At 57.4% G+C, this 17,669-nt stretch overlaps 1 protein-coding gene across 5 annotated transcripts in view; it reads right to left on the bottom strand.

The window, feature by feature from the left end:
* Nucleotides 1-109: 109 nt before the first annotated feature.
* The window catches only part of NOS1AP (nitric oxide synthase 1 adaptor protein), a 43,777-nt gene continuing 26,217 nt past the window's right edge, over nucleotides 110-17,669 (bottom strand). The window contains exons 3-12 of one of the 5 annotated variants that reach the window (XM_026797216.2): nucleotides 13,643-13,735; nucleotides 13,189-13,262; nucleotides 12,492-12,600; nucleotides 12,197-12,338; nucleotides 10,898-11,037; nucleotides 10,199-10,366; nucleotides 8,124-8,289; nucleotides 7,414-7,560; nucleotides 2,330-2,597; nucleotides 110-2,244 (exon numbers count right to left, since the gene is read on the bottom strand). In XM_026797216.2, coding sequence (XP_026653017.2) covers nucleotides 1,752-2,244; nucleotides 2,330-2,597; nucleotides 7,414-7,560; nucleotides 8,124-8,289; nucleotides 10,199-10,366; nucleotides 10,898-11,037; nucleotides 12,197-12,338; nucleotides 12,492-12,600; nucleotides 13,189-13,262; nucleotides 13,643-13,735 — 1,800 coding nt within the window. In that variant the 3' untranslated portion in view covers nucleotides 110-1,751. Of the gene's footprint in view, nucleotides 2,245-2,329; nucleotides 2,598-4,577; nucleotides 7,564-8,123; nucleotides 8,290-10,198; nucleotides 10,367-10,897; nucleotides 11,038-12,196; nucleotides 12,339-12,491; nucleotides 12,601-13,188; nucleotides 13,263-13,642; nucleotides 13,736-17,669 lie in introns of those variants that run through there. The other 4 variants (XM_074546511.1, XM_074546512.1, XM_005493601.4 and 1 more) reach the window with 4 other exon arrangements.

Genomic DNA, 17,669 nt, shown 5'->3' with positions numbered 1-17,669 from the left:
AGTCAGGGCACCACCAAACTCCCCCTCCGCCCCCTGGCTCCCCACCAGGATGGCGCCAGGGTCGTGCAGGGTGTCCTCTCCCATCAAGGGAATGCCACACATCAGTAGGTACAAAAGACAAAAACAATTTATTGTGCAATCTGCATCTCTTGTCCCAAACCACACACATGCACGCTGACAACATAAATAGAGGGACTGGAATCTCACCGGCTGTGAGTGACAACCCTCAAGGCGAAGGTTCCCTTGGGATCACAGCGATTGAAGATACTGGTTCTTCAGAGAGGGGCTGCAAGTCCTGGTTTCCATCAACACCTACACCGCAGTGCAGACCTGGCAGCACACACACACCCCTGTGCCTGAGGGTGCAGGTGGCCATGCACAGCGTGATCACATTGTCAGGGTGTGTGACACCTCAGCACTGAACATGGGCTCTGTGCAACTCTGCATCCCTTCACTCTTAAGCAGGGCTTTCCCAGAGCAGAGCTGCAGGGCCCCAGTGCCATCCCCACACCAACAGCAAGGACATGGGGGGCTGCTCCCAGGGTGAGGGGATCCCTGCTCACAGCTTCCTTCCTCCAGTGGGATAGCATGGCTTTGGGTGGTGGAAGACATTTCTTCAGCCCAACCATCCTGTATGGCCCAGAAAGAGCTGTGAGCAGCCTCACCCATGAGCTCCCAGGTTCCTCCAACCCAACGTGGGGCTTTGGAGCTTTTCCTCTGAAAACCACCTTTGTGGTGAGGATGTACATAACAGCTCTAAGCAAAAAGCTCCATCTAACAGCTGCTGCCTTGCGTTGACTGAGATGTCCCCAGGCTGGCTAACTCCTCCTGTAATCCATGGCAAAACACTCATACAGCAGTTTCAGGGACCACATGGCTTTGTGTGTCCCAGTCTTGCAGAGACCACAGTTTCAGGAAATAAAGGAGAGCAGTGACTCCCCTTTATGGAGAGGGCTGCCTGCCTGGACAGCTCTGTCCATGGTGGCTGGGATGAGACCAGGAAACAAGCAGGAGCCGGAAGGGAGTCTCACAGAGAGCTCAGCTCCCTGCCAGAGCTCACTGGCCAGCAGCTGTGCAGCCCCAGGTGCCCAGCCCTGCATCCTGCCAGAGCCCAGTGCATCTGGGGCTCCAGTGCAAGGAGATGGCACTCAGCAGAGTAACACCATGAGGACAGCACCTGGAGAAGGCCCTGGACACATCTGCTGTCCTGGCTCCTGGCACCAGGGCTGGGTGAGCCTGCTGGTACCCCAGGACGGGGTATCTCAGCAAGCACATGGTGTAAGCTGGGAAATCCTCTGGACCACGGCAGTCAGTGCAGACACAGGGAAGTGTGTGGTGCATGTGGGATGCTCACAGGATGCTCGCTCCCCATCCAGCAGAGCCGATGGGGTTTGGGGCAGGCTGGCACTTCTACCCCCACGCAGCCCCTTGGTTCCCGGTTCAGCAAGGCTCCTGGCTGCAGACAGGGTGGCAGTGGCACTGTGGCAGGACAGGAGCTTGGCATGACTAGGGTGAATAGGGGTCCAGAAGGGGCTGCAGAAGCCATGGCAGGACAGGCTGTGCCCCTCCTGGGAATCAGGGGAGAAGCAGGTTGTCATGGCTCCCCAGAGCCCACACTGGGCAGCAAATGGCTCGTTCCACTCCAAGACTTCCCCCTTTCCAAAATAATCACCCCAAAAAAGACAAGTGGCAGTGAGAGACAAGTCTGGGAGAGCCAGCCCCCATGGCACCCCTATCACAGCTACCCACTGCTACTCAAAGGACAGTAGGTCGGGATGGGCCCCCTCCACCTCCCAGCCAGAGGCACGTGGTTCTGGCCGCCCTGTGTTTGCTGCCGGCTCGTTCTCCAGCCCCTGTCTCCGTGAGGGCTTCTCTGTGCTGGCTGACATCTCAGTGGCCCTCTCACCCACTTGCCACTGGCTCTCCTGGCTGCCCTTATGGATGAGGTCGGGCACGGGTAGGGCACTGGTGGGCTGGTCCCCGCTGGGCTCTAGGGCACCTGTCACACCGAGGACACCAAGGCATGCTGGAGGAGACGGGTCCCCCATCCCCGGCTGCTCCTCTGTGGGCTCAGGGTGAGCTGGGAGTGGTTCAGGAGGCTCCTCGGTGCCACCCCTGGTGCCGGTCCCCTCTGGCTGCGGAGCAATGAGCATGTCCTGGGGGGTCTTCAGGGCGCGCGGTGTCCGCTTCTTGGTGATGGGGGGCGGGGGCTCCAGCCGGGGAAAGGCCTCCAGTGCCACAGCCCTGCAAGCACAGAGGGACAGCTGCATACAGCCCTGCTCTGGGCCCCATGGCGCTGGCACGGGGCGCTCGCTGCGGGGACACTCACCTGTGCTCAGCGGGCGGCTGTCCCGTGCCCAGCACGGCGCCCGCGCTGGCGTTCACCTCCATGGCTCCCACGGCGGGCAGGCCGGCCGGCTCCCGGCGCCGCAGCAGGTCGTTCACCTTGGCACCCATGGCCTTGCCCAGGTTGCGCAGGTGCTGGCTGCCGGCGGGCCGGCAGGGCTGGGGCACGGTGCCCGCCGCGGCAGGGATGTGCTGTGCCCGCGGCGTGGGTGCCGTGCCGGCGCTGGCGTTCTCAAACATGCTCTGGTCCACTGGAGGGGGCAAGGGAACAGAGAGGATGTGAGTCAGGCTGCAGGGGGATCCCAGCAGGGCCGGCCCAGCAGCACTGCGGGAACACAGCTTTGGGGACGGGGAGGATGTGCCTACAGCCCTGCAGAGGCTGTGGGCAGCCAGGCGATGCCAGGGCTGCACAGGGCAGTGCATGCACAGGGGACCAGTGTGGGGCAAGACAGGGTAGGAGTGAGCCCAGGGCCCCACGCTGGCACTGCCAACACAGAGAGCTTCTCTTACCTGACACCAAGCGACTTGGGAAGCAGGTTGTGGAAAAAGAGAGAGCAAGAAAGCATTTACCAGGGGAATGGCAAGGGCTGAGGCCTGTCCCTTGCACACTGCCAGCTGAGGCGTGCTGCCAGCCCCCTGCTCAGGTATGTCATGCTACCTGAAGAGATGGGACTCACACGGGGGTGAGTCCCTTGCCAGCCACACCCTGGTGAAGTCACAGCACCTTCTCTTGGGACACCCATGGCGTGGGCTCTGCACTGCCCACCCCACCATGGCTCCCTCAGTTCAGCCCAGGCTGGATCTCTGTGGTGGGGGGCAGCGGGTGCTTGCAGAGGAAAGGGCTCTGCAATCAAACCCCACCTCTGAGCTACACTGGATTCCTCCCCCATGTCTTCCCAGCAAGAGTCCCTGAAGCTGTGGGGGCTGCCCCCAGGAGTGCCAGCTCAAACCCCCATGGCTGCCTCCATGTCAGAGTGGGTCTGTGTGACGGCCCCAGGTAGTTCCTGGGTGAGCCTGGTGCTGTTCTGGGGCCTCGCTCCCATCAGCATCCTCTGCCCAGCTCTACCTCTGCATCCGGGGGCCCATATTGAGACAGAGACAACCACCTCCCCACCCCATGGCACAGCCAGAGAGGAAGGGTTCCCAACACTGCTCCAGCCTCGTGGTGGGCTGGACTCTTACAGGGACCCCCGACTCACTGCAGGCCCTTTCCTCTGCATTCTGTGGCCCCACAGTCCTGCTGAACAGAGAGCTGCCTGCCTGCACCTGCAGCATCTGCCAGCCCTGGGGTTCATCCTACAGCTCTCCATCTGCACCAAGAGAGCCACCCAGCAGTGCGTGGGCAGCTTCTCCTCCAGCCTGGACACCAGCTCTCGGGAGTGTGAGCAGCCTGACAGCTTCTTGAAGAGCTCTCTTCTGGCTCCTCAGATGACTTCCAGCCCCTGAGAGGGACAGGCTGGCCAGCAGCAGAGCCAGCATCATGGTCCAGGACAAACTCACTGCTTCTAAGTGCCAGCTTGCTCCAGCGTGGCCACCAGTGCATGCTGTGCTGCCCCACTTTCCCCACACCATGGCTGCTCAAGACTCAGACCCAGCACAGCTCCCAGGAGTGCTACACCTTCCAGGGGTTCCGCTGCAGGCCCGAGGTGCTGGGGGAGCAGGTGCTCAAGGCACAGGAGGCTGCAGCCCCCGCAGTGTCCGTGCAGCCCCAGCAGCCACGCGAGGGCACTGCTCCATCACTCCTGCCAGCAGCACAATGAATTGGTCAGGAGCAGTCAGCTCCTGCTTTTGCCTACACAACACTTCTGCCATCCTTTAAGAGAGGCTCTTCCCTATTTTTCCTTCTCCAGCTGCCAAGAATTTCCCGAGCCCCTGGAAGTGCTGATTAGCATCTCTGCATCTCTGCGGGGAGCTCTGCAGATGCCAGGAAGTCCCTGGCACCCTCCAGCTGTTGGATCAGCTGAGACAAGCCCTGAGACAAGCCCTGTGCTGTGCAGTGGCTGAAGGGCAAGACTGAAACACCTCTACTCCCAGCAACATTCTGGGCATCTTGCTCTCGTGGGCATCCTGTGGCTAGCACCACAAGCAGGGGTCCCACAGGAGAGGAAACTTAGGTTGGAGGGGGTCTCTGCAAGGCCAGAGAATGCACTGCTGGTGCTGGCACCCAGCATGGAGAGGGAAGGAAGTACAGAAAGAGAGAGTCAGTGAGAAGAAAGTGACAACAGAAAGCCTTGAGAAATAGAAAGATTTATTTAGCAAAAGCCAGTTGACTGATGACAACACCCAAGGGTTAAGTGCACTTACATTCACAGATTGGCTTCCCAGATAGATTCAACAGTTAGTAATATGACAGTTGTAGGAAAAGAAAGGACAAAAAATATAGCTATAAAACCCCTGTCAAGGTCCATAACAAAAGTGAGAGGCTAGAGAGGAGTCTTGGAGGCAGCACTGACTTAGGAGGGGTCATTTACATGTGTACAGCCATGGTGCAGCACGAGGCTGGCAGGATCCCACCCGGCCCCGGCAGCACCCCCTTGGCCTGTGGGGCACCTGCCCCTGTCCCCTGTGGGCAGAGCGTGGGGCAGCAGCCTGGGGCCACATCTGGTCCTGACAGCCCCTCACAGGACACGGCCTGAGCTCTGTGTGTGCAGCAGGGATGGACTGCGGCAGGGGCTCAGGAGATGGCTCTTCCCACCTGCCTCCTGAGGCAACCCAGCCTGGAGGAGACCTCTGGCCTGTTATTGCTCCTCTTGGGCTCCCCCTTCACCTGCCCTGTGGGTACAGCTGAGCTCCTGCTGCTCCTTCCCCTGAACCATCTCTCTGCCCACATGGAAATCCCTGTCCAAGCTCAACCCTCCCTACCCTGTAAGCACCATGCCTTGTGCCTGCTGCCATGCTCCCTTCCTCCTCCTAGCTGGAGCAACCTCTCACCCTTGCTTTCAGCTCCAACTGCTGCGAGCTGGCAGTGGCACGTCGGGTCCCTGGCACAGGGGCTGGCACACAGCCGCGTGGCACAGGGCATAGGGAGGCAGTGGTGCCTGGGGGACAGGAGCACCATGTGCCAAACAGCACCCTCTCCCACCCTGCCTGCTCTGTGGCTGGTGCAGAGCTTCCCTGGACACCAGGGCACTGCTGGGGACACTGAAACATGTCCTTCTCTCCTTCCCACCAGACCCTCTAGCACCTTAAAGTCCACCCAGTGCTGTTGTGTGGTGGAGGGTGCACAGCACAGCTTGTGCTGACCCCAGGGGCTCACACACACACCCCTCAGCAGCTCTCAGTCCCAAAGGGACCAGGGCAGAGAGAAGTGATGGACTTTGCTCAGCAGCCAGGCTAAGCCCTGGAGGAGAGCAAGAGGTGGTGTCAGCCAGGGGTTAGCTGCAGGCAGATTGAGCAGAGACAGAGCTGGCAAAGGTGAGAGCAGCAAGGAAGCAACAAAGCAAAGCAGAAGCAGGATAGGAGGGAGGATGGGGAGGAAGACAACTGTGCCAAATCCCCACCTCATCGAGTGCTTCCACATGAAGCAGGGGGGACATCAGGACTTTGGTTCATACCCCTTCCAATCTTGGCCTCTTAGAGGCTCAGCACCAGGCAAGTGATAAAAGTGTTTGCAGAAAAGGAACAGCTCTGGGTCCCTTGGAGGCCCCCACAGATGGCTTTCAGCCATAAGTGTCTCAAGGGCTAGTGGGGGACTCCTGAGATCCTGGATCCATTTTTCCAGAGGGTGCAAACCAGAGGTGTGATGAAGCACCACCAGAAGTTCACTCCCCATTGAGGCTGGAAGTGTGCTCAGCCCTGAAGATGCCAGTGCCAGCACTGCAGCTCCCAGCCTTGGTCCGGGGCAAAACAACTGCTTGGAAATGGAGGGTTTGTCTATAAAGCAAAGCAGGCAGTTTGTAGCGATTGGAAGCGCTTGAAAATGCGACTTGAGAGCATGAAAAAGGCTTTGAAACCTGGCAGCTGCGCCAAGGAGCCAAAGGATTAGATGATGAGGGGGAGGACACTCCACAGCTTGATGCTGCATGCCCTGGCTCCCTGCTCCACACTGCACTGTGCCTTCCTCTCTGCTGCACAGCCTGCACGCCCTCCACCTGCCTTGGCATAGATAAACCCTGTCCTGAAAGTGACACATCCCCCTGCCAACACCTACCTGCACCTGGCCAGCCTGTGCAACCTCATCTCACCTCTTCAAATCCTTTCCAGGCTCATCCCCACTGTCCCTCAATGCTCACTTCTCACTCACAGACCCACTCTGACAGTGCATCATCACCAACCCTCATTTAGCATGGCCCTGTACTTGTCCCCCACCCTGCCCACCATGCCGAGAGCCAGACCAGCTGCTCTGTCCTTGCTTACCACCTTGGAGCTGCCCCCTCAGTGCCTCTTGTCCCTGCTCACTGCCCTAGACTGCTCTCCCATTCCCCCAGTAAAACCCCTCCTCTGCTTTAGTGCTTCCCCAGCAGCAGCAGAGGCTGATCCAGGAGAAGTCCCTTACCTCTGCCTGACCTTGACACACAGTTTGAAGGGAGACGGGGCCGGGGGGGAGCACAAGGAGCTGTCAGCTCTGTCTGCTGCAAAGCAGGGATGCTGCAGCTCAGCGCACAAGCCCACACGTGCCGGAGCACGGCACGCCCTGGGCACGGCTCCATCCTCACCTCCACACACTCCCGACCGGGCGCTGGAATCCTCCTGCTCCCTCCTCTGCCCCCCTCCCTCTGGGCTGTGCCATCCCTGCCAGGGCCACGGCGCTGCGGCCGGGGTCCCCCCCAGCTCCAGCAGGCCCTGGCTGCTCTGCACCACCTCCTGCTGACCCCTACACCGCGATCTCATCCTCCAGGCTGTCGCCCAGGTCCTGCCTGGGCTGCACGTGGAGCAGGCGCGGCGGCTCCTCCTGGGACCAGGAGTCGCGCTCCTCGCTCTCGTCCGTGTTGGACTCGTACTCGGAGGCGATGCCCGACTCGCGGAACTTGATGAGCTCCAGGCTGCCCAGGGCTGGCTCCGGGGCGGGCGGCCCCGAGTCCGGCAGGAAGCGGTAGCACTCCAGCTTCACCAGACAGTCGTTCCTACCTATGGGGCTGCCCATGCTGCTGGGGAAGGCCGAGCTGGGGCCCAGCGACGGCGGGTGCGCGTCCTCGGGCTGCGGGGTGGTCGGGTCGCACAGGACGGGGAGGGCGTTGGAGCGGAAGGTGATCTCCAGCAGACTGTCCTGGGAGCCTGCTGCAAGAGAAGGGCACGGCTAAGAGGCCCAGCTTGCCTGGGCATCCCCTGGCCACTGCAGCTGGCTGCACACTGGCCATAGGAGGACAGTCTGGGGTCGTTTGAGTATCAGCCTCTCCACTCTTGCTGGTTTGAGGGGCTTATTTGGTGTCACTAATGCCAGGAGCTGCTGCTGGCCAACAAAGGGCCAGTTCTCCGGGACAAGAAGTTAACTATCTTCCAGCCCAGCTCCTGCAGAGCACTGATGGCCACATCTGTTGGAGATGGAAGGTCAAATAGGGACTCTTGGGCAGGTATGGAGCTGGCCTGGAGCATGCAGCCACTGGGGAAAGCGAACATACAGCTGATGGAGGTAGGTGACTACCTGTCCATACAGCCCTCCCCAAGCCCCTTCCCATGCTGCATGCATGCACACACACAAGCCAGGCCAGAAGGGCACAAATATCCCTCTGAACAAAGTAACTGGAAATGCACACAGAGCCCCAAGAAAAACACCTGCATGCATGTCCCCCACAGCCCTGGCTAGCTGCGAGGGGAGAGGAAGGGGCGGCAGCGCTTACTGGTCGTGTTCCCCGCCAGCTTCAGCTCCAGCTCCTGCACCTGTTTGACCAGCAGTGAGATGTGCTGCAGCAAGTCCTTGTTCTGGAGCAGGAGCTGGTGCACACGAGCCTGGGCCTCCAGCCGTGCCGCTGCCTCTGCTGCCAGCTGGTCCTTCAGCAGGTGGACCTGGACAGAATACAGCGGGTGAGCACGGGCAGATGCTGCTCGAGGGCTGAGGGCTTCAACTCTGGCCATCCCTGCCCATCTCCCAGGGCTCACCAGCATCCCAACCCACGATGTGATGAAGCAGCCATTCCCTGCACGTACTGCAGATGTGATGGGGAGTGTGTGGGTGGTGTCACACCAGGACTCAGCACATTGTCCCCTAGCCTCCCTGATGGAAAGCTCAAGGCCAGGCAGGCAGCACTGGCTGAACTGTCAGGGGTGCACGTGAGCTGCAGATGTGCATGGAAAGGGCAGCCCAGGAGGAGCTGGATGGATGCAGCAGAGGAGACACACTCGACTGGATGGTGCAGCGGGTGCACAAGGGCACGGCCATGCAGCCCTGGAAAAGCTGTCTCTTTGGGAAGCTTTCCCAGAAACAGGGCCCAGCCAGTGGCCTCTGTCACAAGGAGGGGCTGGAGCACCACAGATGGCAGGCTGCTGCTGAGGGGTGCTGCCTCTCAGGTGCGAGCTGGCTGCTCAGCTGGCTCTGGGAAGCAATGCCTGCGGGCAGCCCACGGGCAATACCACCCTGATTTCAGCACAGGCTCCTCTGTGCAAACATCTGTGTCCCCAGAACCATGCCCTGAGGCCAGAGAGCCCGGAGCTCCTGCCCAGGGCAGCTCTCTGATCTGCATTCCAGCAGGGAGAACTCCAGAAATGAACACTGCACAAGGGAACGCAGTGACCTGGGGGCCACTTTGGCTCAGCACCCCTTCCTGGCACCCACCCACAGCTCCTACAACTGTTCCAGCAAGGACTGGAACCAGGAAAGCACAGATTTACAACTAAACAAACAAACAAAAAAAAAAAAAACAAACAAAAAAACCCAAACAAACAAACAAAAAAAAACCAGAAAAAAAACCAAAAAAACCCCACAAAAAAACCCACAAAAACCCCAAAAAATCAAACAAAAAAATTTCCAAAACAAAAATAACCCAAAACCAAAAATATCCGCACTAAACACAAAAGGCTATTTTACTGTGCCCTAGAAAGTGACCTTGAGGAAGAAGAGGAAGCTCTCTGTACCTGCCAAGCTGTGAGCTGCAGCTGCAGGGCCCCTGAAGCTGCCCAGCTGGGGGCACCTGCCCCCACAGATGGGTATCAGGAGGCAGTGCCAGCTGTGCCAGCAGGCAGCTGCTGCCCAAATGTGGCCAGCAAGGTGCCACAGCAGTGTCCTTGGCAGAGCTGAGCTCGAACACAGCAAGCCTGGGAGTGACAGGAGACCAGGAAAAGGACTGGGATTTACAACGTGCTGCAAAGGCAGAGCAAGAGCAAGGGGTGCAATATTTCACACTTCAACCAGGATCATGGAGCATTTTGGATTGTGAGCAACACTATACTTGGACAGACACAAAGGATTCCCCAATAATGCAGATCCTTCTTCCAGAGGGGGTCTGTGACCCCAAAGGGCATGTGGGCTCTGGAGGCAGCAGCCCAGCCAGAACTGATCAACAAATACTGATTTACTGATGTGAGAGGAGCAAAGCCATGGGGCAGCACGGAAAGGCTGCTGGAGCCCATCGCTTGGGCCATGAAAAAAGTTGATGAATTGCAGCTAGCTCAGTGCAGGTCAGGGAACAAGTAAAGCTCAGGTAATGAGTTGGATAAAGCAGCCAGAGCTGCTTCAATGAGAAATAGCTGCATGGAGAATGAGCTGCCAGCTGCACAGTCCAGGCACACCAGTCACTGAGGCAGGGCTCTGAGGAGCACACAGAGCCAAAGGCCCCAGACACCTGATGGCAGGCAAGCACCTCATGGAGCTCCCTCCCCATGGAGCTCCTGCCTTCAACTCTGCCTCCAGCAGCCCCAAGGGGTTCAGCAGTGTGTCCCAGCCCTGCCATTGCCCCTGGGAAAGAAGAGAGGGGAGAACCTGTGCCACGGCCACTTGTGTCTGCTGCTGCTGCTGCTGCAGGAGTTGCTGGAGAAGCTGCATCTGGTGGTGGGCAGAGAGGGGTGTTCCCAGGTCGGGCAGCTGGGCAGACGAGGGCAGCAGCATCTTGGGTGATGCTGTCAGGATATCTTCAGGGTGGAGGCAGCTCTGCAAAACACCAGTGTTGAAGGTGTGATCCCCTGGCACTCACCTCAGAAAGGCACACATGAGCTTTGGCACAGAGCAGCCATGCTAAATACCCAGAAAAGAAGCAGCTGCATTCACAGCTAATGCACACTTTGCTGAGGGTGCTTACAACCTTTGAAAACAGTACTTTTTCAGTTCCAACAACAACCCATATACTTTTGTAGAAAATTCCCGAAAAGGCTGATGCTTCCCGTGGGAATTTCCACTGTATCAAAAAAGTCTTTTATTTTCGTGTTTTTGTGGAAAAAAGTCCCTATCAGCTCTGCCCCAAACCCTTTCCGTGTGGCTGCACATAGCTGAGCCTCGGGACTGCTCTCTCCCCTGGGCCCCAGCCAAAGGGCAGCCCTGCAGCGGCCGATGGCTTTGATCCTGGAGCTAGGGAATGCTGCACAATCCCTGCCGACCCCTGGGCCCTCAGAGTCGTGGGCTGGGGCCGTGCCACCCCCTGAGAGGAGAGGGCAGGGCAGCGCCCTGGGCCTGGCGTGCACCCACCTCCTTGCCCACAGCATCGAGGTCGGTGACGCCGCGGCTGAAGTCCAGGATGTCGGCTCCGGGCAGCGGCAGCTCCACGGCGTCGATGTCGGTCTCCTCGGCCGAGGCGGCTGCTCTCTCCACGCCGGATAGGCGACAGGCTGCGGGAGCAGGGGCAGGGCACGGCCCCAGGAGCCCACTGAGCTCACCCGTGGCGTGAGCAGCGATGCCCAGCGCGGGTCCTGCCGCCCCCGTGCCACCCAGCCACCCTCCGGGAGGCAGGTACACAGAGACAGGGCTGCTCTGCCTGCTGCAGCTCAGGAGGAGGCTTGCAGCTGAAAACACACCCAGCCCCAGCACACCAAACCCGGGGAAGGGCAGCCAAAAGCCCTGATGTGGGACAAACGGGCCACCAAGAACAGAAAACACAGATAAAGCTGAAGAAAGGTAAACAAGAGATTACGGGAAAGAAAAACAAAAAACAGATGCTCTGAATTCCCCAGGGAGCTGCATATTGTGGCCGGGACATTGTGTGGAGGAAAAGCAAACAATGACCGGTCCAGGGCAGCCCGATGATTAGGTCATCAGGACAGCACTGGTTACAGAGGCGAGCAGGAAACAGCAGCCCAGCCCAGGCTGCTCCTGTTAGGATGTGGGGGATCCAGCCCACAGCATGGCAGGGCAGGGCAGGGAATTCACACACAGACAGGCAGCAGGACCTGCCAGTGTCCCACCTGGCACTGAAAGGGTTTGACTAAGCTCTCGTAGAACTTCTGCCTCCCCTCCAACACAGGCACCGGTGCCAAGGAGCAAGGCTGCTCCCTGGGACCCTGCTCAGGGTGATGGGGCTGGACCAGCAGCCCCCCAGTCAGACATCCCTGCACCCTCTACCCACAGGGCTGAGAAGGAGCGGGGTCTGCAGCCTGCCTGCAGCCCTGACAGCTTGATGGGAGAGCACAAACACGGCTGTGTCCATTCTGGGAACTGCAGAGAGGACACGAGGAAGGTATGTGCTTGGGGCCCCTTGTGCGGAAGCAGCGAGGGAATGTTTGCAGCGTGTGCAGCCAAGCACAGAGCAGAGCCCCGGGCTCTGCTAATGGGCTCTCAGCAAGGGGGATGTCTGAGAGGATCATGGCTAACACCTAGAGAAGGTTTCTTGCTGGGCAAGATCCCAGCTTGAGCCTGGAGCACAGCAGGCCAGATTGCTGTGCAAATCCATTTCCCAGAGGTGTCAGCCATGCAGGGGCAGTATGGGAAGGCAGTGCCTCTGTGACCCACACCTGCCAGGCTCTGGGACCCCACGCCACCCCTGCAGAATACCTGGGACGTCCAGGTCGTCTCCGTTCCTGTCGCTGTCTGCGTCCTCCTGGCCGTCGGCATTCTGCTGGGTGTGCTGCAGGCTCAGCTTGTGGCACACCTCGAACGCCTGCCCCACCGTCCGCACGATGCGCATGGCTTGGCTCTGCCAGGGACGGGAGGGCACAGGGAACTGCAGCTGGGCTGCCCCTGCACCCCCCAGGCTGGCACAGCCCTCAGGGCTCTCACAGCCAAGGGCTCCTGCCCCAGCTGCTCCAGCCAGAGGGCACCAGGGCAAGATGTGCATCTGGCATCTTACCTTCTTCTTGGACTTGAAGACGTTGCACCTGAAGACATTGCTAGACCCATCCCTGGCAATGTAGCTGAAGATCTTTAGGTCCTGGGAGTCATGAGATACATAGAATATCCTGCAAGGACGGAATGGAAAGGAGGATATAAGCATACACATTACCCACATTCCCATGGGACAAGGCCAAGGCCACAACCAATGCTTCCCAAGGCACAGGGTGCTGTAGATGCCCAACCTCGGCAGCACATCCCTGCTAAAGCCCATCAGAATTTTTTGGCAGTGGTTGTACCTCAGCTGGGAAAATTTGCCTGCTGATTCAGCAGCAGCAAACATTTTGCAAAGGCAGCACAGGACTTCTCTGCTCAGCCCCCAGGGACAGCATCAGCAGCCCAGGAGCCCTCCAGGGATTGAGAAGAGCAAACCCCACTCCTGGCTGGCTCACAGAGCTGGATGCCTTGCCCAGGTGCCTGCCACCCCCTCCCCAGCATGGCTGGGGGCCTCTCTTGCTCCAGTTTGGCCTCCCAGTTTGGCTCTTGGCTTTTGGGAAGAAGGAGGAGGAGGAGAGCTGGAGGCTTCAGGAAGCTCCATGAGCTGTCCTCCACAGGATGGTGGCAACTCTCCAGTGCCCAGCACAGTGCTGGTGTGGTGTGGGTAAGGGGGACAGCAGAGCAACACAAGCCTCTGTCCCCTCACCCAGCAGCCTTACCTGTAGATGGGATCATGCATGACGAGCATTTTGTTCTCGTCCCAGGCCCATTCTTTTTTCTGCAATGAAAGAAGCTGAAAATGAGTACGTCAGATGCTGTCCTTGAGAACAAGGACAGGGCACAGAGACAGTCTGGGGACATACTTGGGAAGCTCCTGTCACAGCTCTGCTGCTGCTCCCCTGCAACCCTTTGCCGAGGGTCAGGTCCTCCTGGGGACCAGCCACATCCCCCATTACCTCCCCCAGGGCCCCCTGAGCCCCTTGTGCACCACAGCAGGACTGGCTCAGCCACCCCGCAGGAACGTGAGCCACACCAGGCTGACCCAGCCCGTGCCTCCCTCTCCCAGCCCACCAGAGCTTCCCACAAGTTCAAGGATGCTGCAAGGGCCCTGCACCAGGAGGGGAGGGGCTCTGCTGCTGAGGCACTGCTGCCCCAGGGACCAGTGCTGCCTACCTTCTTCTTCTTCTTCAGAATGACCTTCACGCCGTCCACTGACACGATGAGATTCACCTTCTTCTTCTTGATATTCTTGGCTTTAAACTCATACTGCGGGAAGTGGAAGGAAGCACCTGAGTTAGCCTTCCTGTGCCAGGACAGCCCCAGGGAGGGGCAAGAGGGACAGGGGCAGGTTCTCCTGTCTCCCACATCAACCTTGTACATCCATGCTAGGACAGGACAGGGGTCTTTTTGCCCTGCAGTGCCCAGCATCTGGAGGAGCACACACCAAAGCAATCCAGCCCCGGGATGTGGATAATGCTTTACCCAGTTCAGGATGCTACTGGGCATGTTAGCTTGTGTTTCAAAGGCCCTTGGCCTGCCCCTCTGAAGGGCTGTGCCTCCCCAGAGATGGACTACCACACCCCCAAGGATCCACAGCCTGGCTGCACTTGCCCCCCTGGCTGGTGGCCATTGCTGAGCTCTGGAAAGTGAAATGCCATTCTGAGCTGGGTATTTTTGGGCTCAGTATAAAACTGAAGATGACTGCTGAGGATTCTGAGGACCCCTCCATGGGAGATGGGATAATGCAATTACCCATCTCAATTAGAAGTCACCGGACAGGAAAAAATCCCAACAGGAACTTCCAAAGATCAGTGACTAAACACAAAGCTCTGCTCTGGCCTGGGGAGAGAATTAGATTCCCCCAAATCCACCCACTTTGGCCTTTAGTGTATTACAAGTGGGGAGAAGGCTGGCAGAGGAGTAGGCTCAATAAGCATGATCCTGCTGTGGGACTTTTCAGGAGTCCCACGACTGGTTTGCCACAGGTGCAGCCACATCAGGCACCTGATATGCTGGTCCCACTTGCAGGGAGCTGTGCACAGCCATGGGGACAGACCCTCTGTGCCCAGAAAAAGCCCTGCACGCTGGCCCTGGCCTGCCTGAGGCAGAGGATTTGCTTTCTGCTCTCCCATTTGGGCAGTGTCTCTGCAGAGGGAGCGGCGCCCTGCCCGCACCAGCCTCGCTGGGACAGCTCCAGCACGGCGTGATGCATCAGCTCTGGCAGCCAGAGCCAGCAGGCAGCAAAGCTGCTGGCCCTGACCTGAGAGCAATGATAAAAGACCTGAAAGCACAATTCCTCAAAGCCATTTAAAGTGGCTGAAGGGGATGGCAGATTCAGAAGGCTTGGGAAACAGCGCAGGGAACGCAGCTCTGCCCTCCCCCAAGCACTGACCGGGCAAGCCCACCCACACTGGGGCTGAAGCCATGGTGACGGGCTGGAGAAAGCAGAGGTCAGGCTCCCACCGTGGCTTTGGCCAGCCTCAAAGTCCCCAGCACATCCCCACATGCTGCTTGCATGGCTTATTCCTCATGGAGAAGGGTCTCACCAAAGAACCCACCAATGCCATCCCCATCATTACCGGCAGAGATGAAACTGCACTCAAGACCCCCTTCTATGTGTCTTGTCAGGACACTAGACCAGTGCCTGGCACCTAACACTAAAGAAATGTCTTGATTTAGCCCTGAAAAGGTGAGCTTTGGCCTGACAGCCTTGCAGTAATTATCCTAGTCCTTTCTGAGGCTCTGCATGTGATTTTCCAGGAGCTGCAGGCTGACCTGGAAGCTCTCTGCAGGATCCAGGGTGACTGCATGGCACCTTGGTGCTGATGCCTGATTTATTGGTCCTAACAAATCACTCATGTGCAACATCCAGTTGCATTTTGGAGCTCCTGGTGCTGTGGGGCTTCTATTCTGTACCACCCCAAGTGCAACTGATGTAGGCTTGGAAGAGAGAAAAATATCTCAGGGTAAAACAGACTATTTTTAGTATGTTTTATGAGTGACAAACAGCCCCTGGACAGCGATGCAGACAGGCCAGGAGGTTTCAGCACAGATGCTACCCAGCTCTGGCACGTTTCAGGGACAGAGTCATACAGAGCTCCTTGGAGGGCCTTCCACAATCCCTGTCTGCGGGCAAGGGATTCTGCCCAGGCTCACCCTGAGCTTGGCTCTGGAAGTGCCAGGGGAAGAGCTGCTGAGCCTCTGCCACGCTGAAGCCAAAGCCCCCTTGTGCCTGGGTCATGGCAGAACTCCAGCAAAACCCACTGGAAGCAAAGCAGTCAAATTCTCAGAAGGAACGAGCAGACAGATTTGTTAAGCCCTTCCATAAATCCCGGCCTTTATCCTGACACCGACTGGAGAGCCAAGCGCCTCTGCAAGCCTGAGCCATGTGCTCAGGGAGCTGCTGCCCACCCCAACCCTCATTAGAGCAATCAGGCAGCAGCACTAATGAACTCCAGCCCAGGGGGTTCCCATGCAACGCTGACCCTGGCTCAGGAACAGATCAGCCAGGAGCAGCATTTCACAGGACAGCAACTCTGCCCAGCTGCCTCTCACATCCCAGGGCTCTGCAGGGAAAGCATGCTGGCTCCCACAGGCCAGGAGATGCCATTGCTAATTTTGAGGGGCTTCCTAACTTGGTGTAAGGAAGTGTCAGCTTTGTGCAGCTCCTCTGAGTGAGATCTGAGCTGCAGAGACTGCAAGGGGTGAAACCAACACCCTTAACGGGCCATGGAAGAACATCTGTACAACTGATCAGGACCTCCCTGGCTTGGAGCTGTTCTTGACGACTGCTCTGCCCAGCACAGAGATCTGCTGAGCCTGCCCCTGTTTGCCAGTGCTCCTCCTTCTGCTGCAAGACAAAGAGAGAAAGCTTGAGAGGGCTGCAAAGCTTGGGATTTAGCTGTTCTTGCTGCGGGAGGAGAGCAGAGGGGATGATGGCAGGGTTGGAAATGCCACCAGAGGGTCTCTGAGATGGTGTGCACAGCCACAGCCGCTGCACCCAAAACAAGCAGGCACTGGCTGAGCCACAGGAAAAGGAAACCCCCATGTTTCCAGTGCCTCCCAATCCTTGCTGGGAGTATATCCTGCATTCCCAGAGATGTGCAGGAGGAACATCTGCGTGTTTGGGTGCAGGGAGCTGGGTGGCAGCAATTCTCCCCACACTCGCTGGGCACTGCACTGGGATCTGGTGACTGCCTCAGGAGAAAAACCACATTTCATATGTGATTAAGCTCAGCCACCCATGGCTCCCTCTTGGAGAGCTGAATCCTAGCCTCCAGCTCAATAAAGAACAGATACAGAAATAATTATCCAGCTTGAAATCAAGAAAGGAAAGAGGATTTGCACAGCATTCCCATGATCCCCTTTGGTTTCACACCATGCAGGATTTCACTGTACTACTTATAACCAATTAAATGCCGTAAGAGAAGAGCTTTCTGAGCTTTCAACCCAGCCATTTTGCCCATCTTGGGTATGTTTCTGGACCTTTAAATATCTGTAATAATATTACAAGCTTGGGTTATTTATATTATTCCTTTTTTATAGCTATGTAGCAATGCCAGAAGAAAGAAAAGTATTAATTTCAGGAAAATATACAGAAAATGGGAAAGGAAACAACAAAATAATCTGTTCCTGGACTTGCACAGCTCCCCAGTTGGTCTCCCACTGAAGCTCTAAGAGCTGCATTAAAATTTTTGAGGAAAGACTGAAAATGGACATCTGAGATACATCAGTTAAAAAGCCCTGCAACTATTTGAGAAGAAAATCAAAGGTGGTCTCAGTAATGCAAAAGAAGTACAAGATCACTCATAATATCCAACCAGCTAAGTGAAAAAAGACTATCCCTTAATTTTACCCTGCCTACAAAAAAACACATTCATCTTTTCAAAAGGAAGAGAAACATCTATTCCATCAGAGCACAGCTGCCTTCCCATCAACCTCAGGTTAGTGGGAGTCTATTTTCAACATCTGTCTTTTGTGCAGAGTTCAGTATTTAAATAACTTTGGAAGGAAAAGAAGCCAGCTGGTGTATGCATCATTGTGCAACGCACTCCTACTGGCAGAGCATTAAAATTGCCCTTTCTGGAGAACTGAGCTAACATATGTTGCTTAATAGAGAGCGCATGTAACCCTGTCAGCTTGGAGTAAAATTATGTATGAATCCGAGAGCGACGGCTACGTGTGAAAAGCAGGGAAAACT

The sequence above is a fragment of the Zonotrichia albicollis genome, chromosome 8 (genome assembly GCF_047830755.1).
Source record: "Zonotrichia albicollis isolate bZonAlb1 chromosome 8, bZonAlb1.hap1, whole genome shotgun sequence".
NCBI classification, from domain to species: Eukaryota; Metazoa; Chordata; class Aves; order Passeriformes; family Passerellidae; genus Zonotrichia; species Zonotrichia albicollis.
This window is presented reverse-complemented; position numbering and strand designations above follow the sequence as displayed.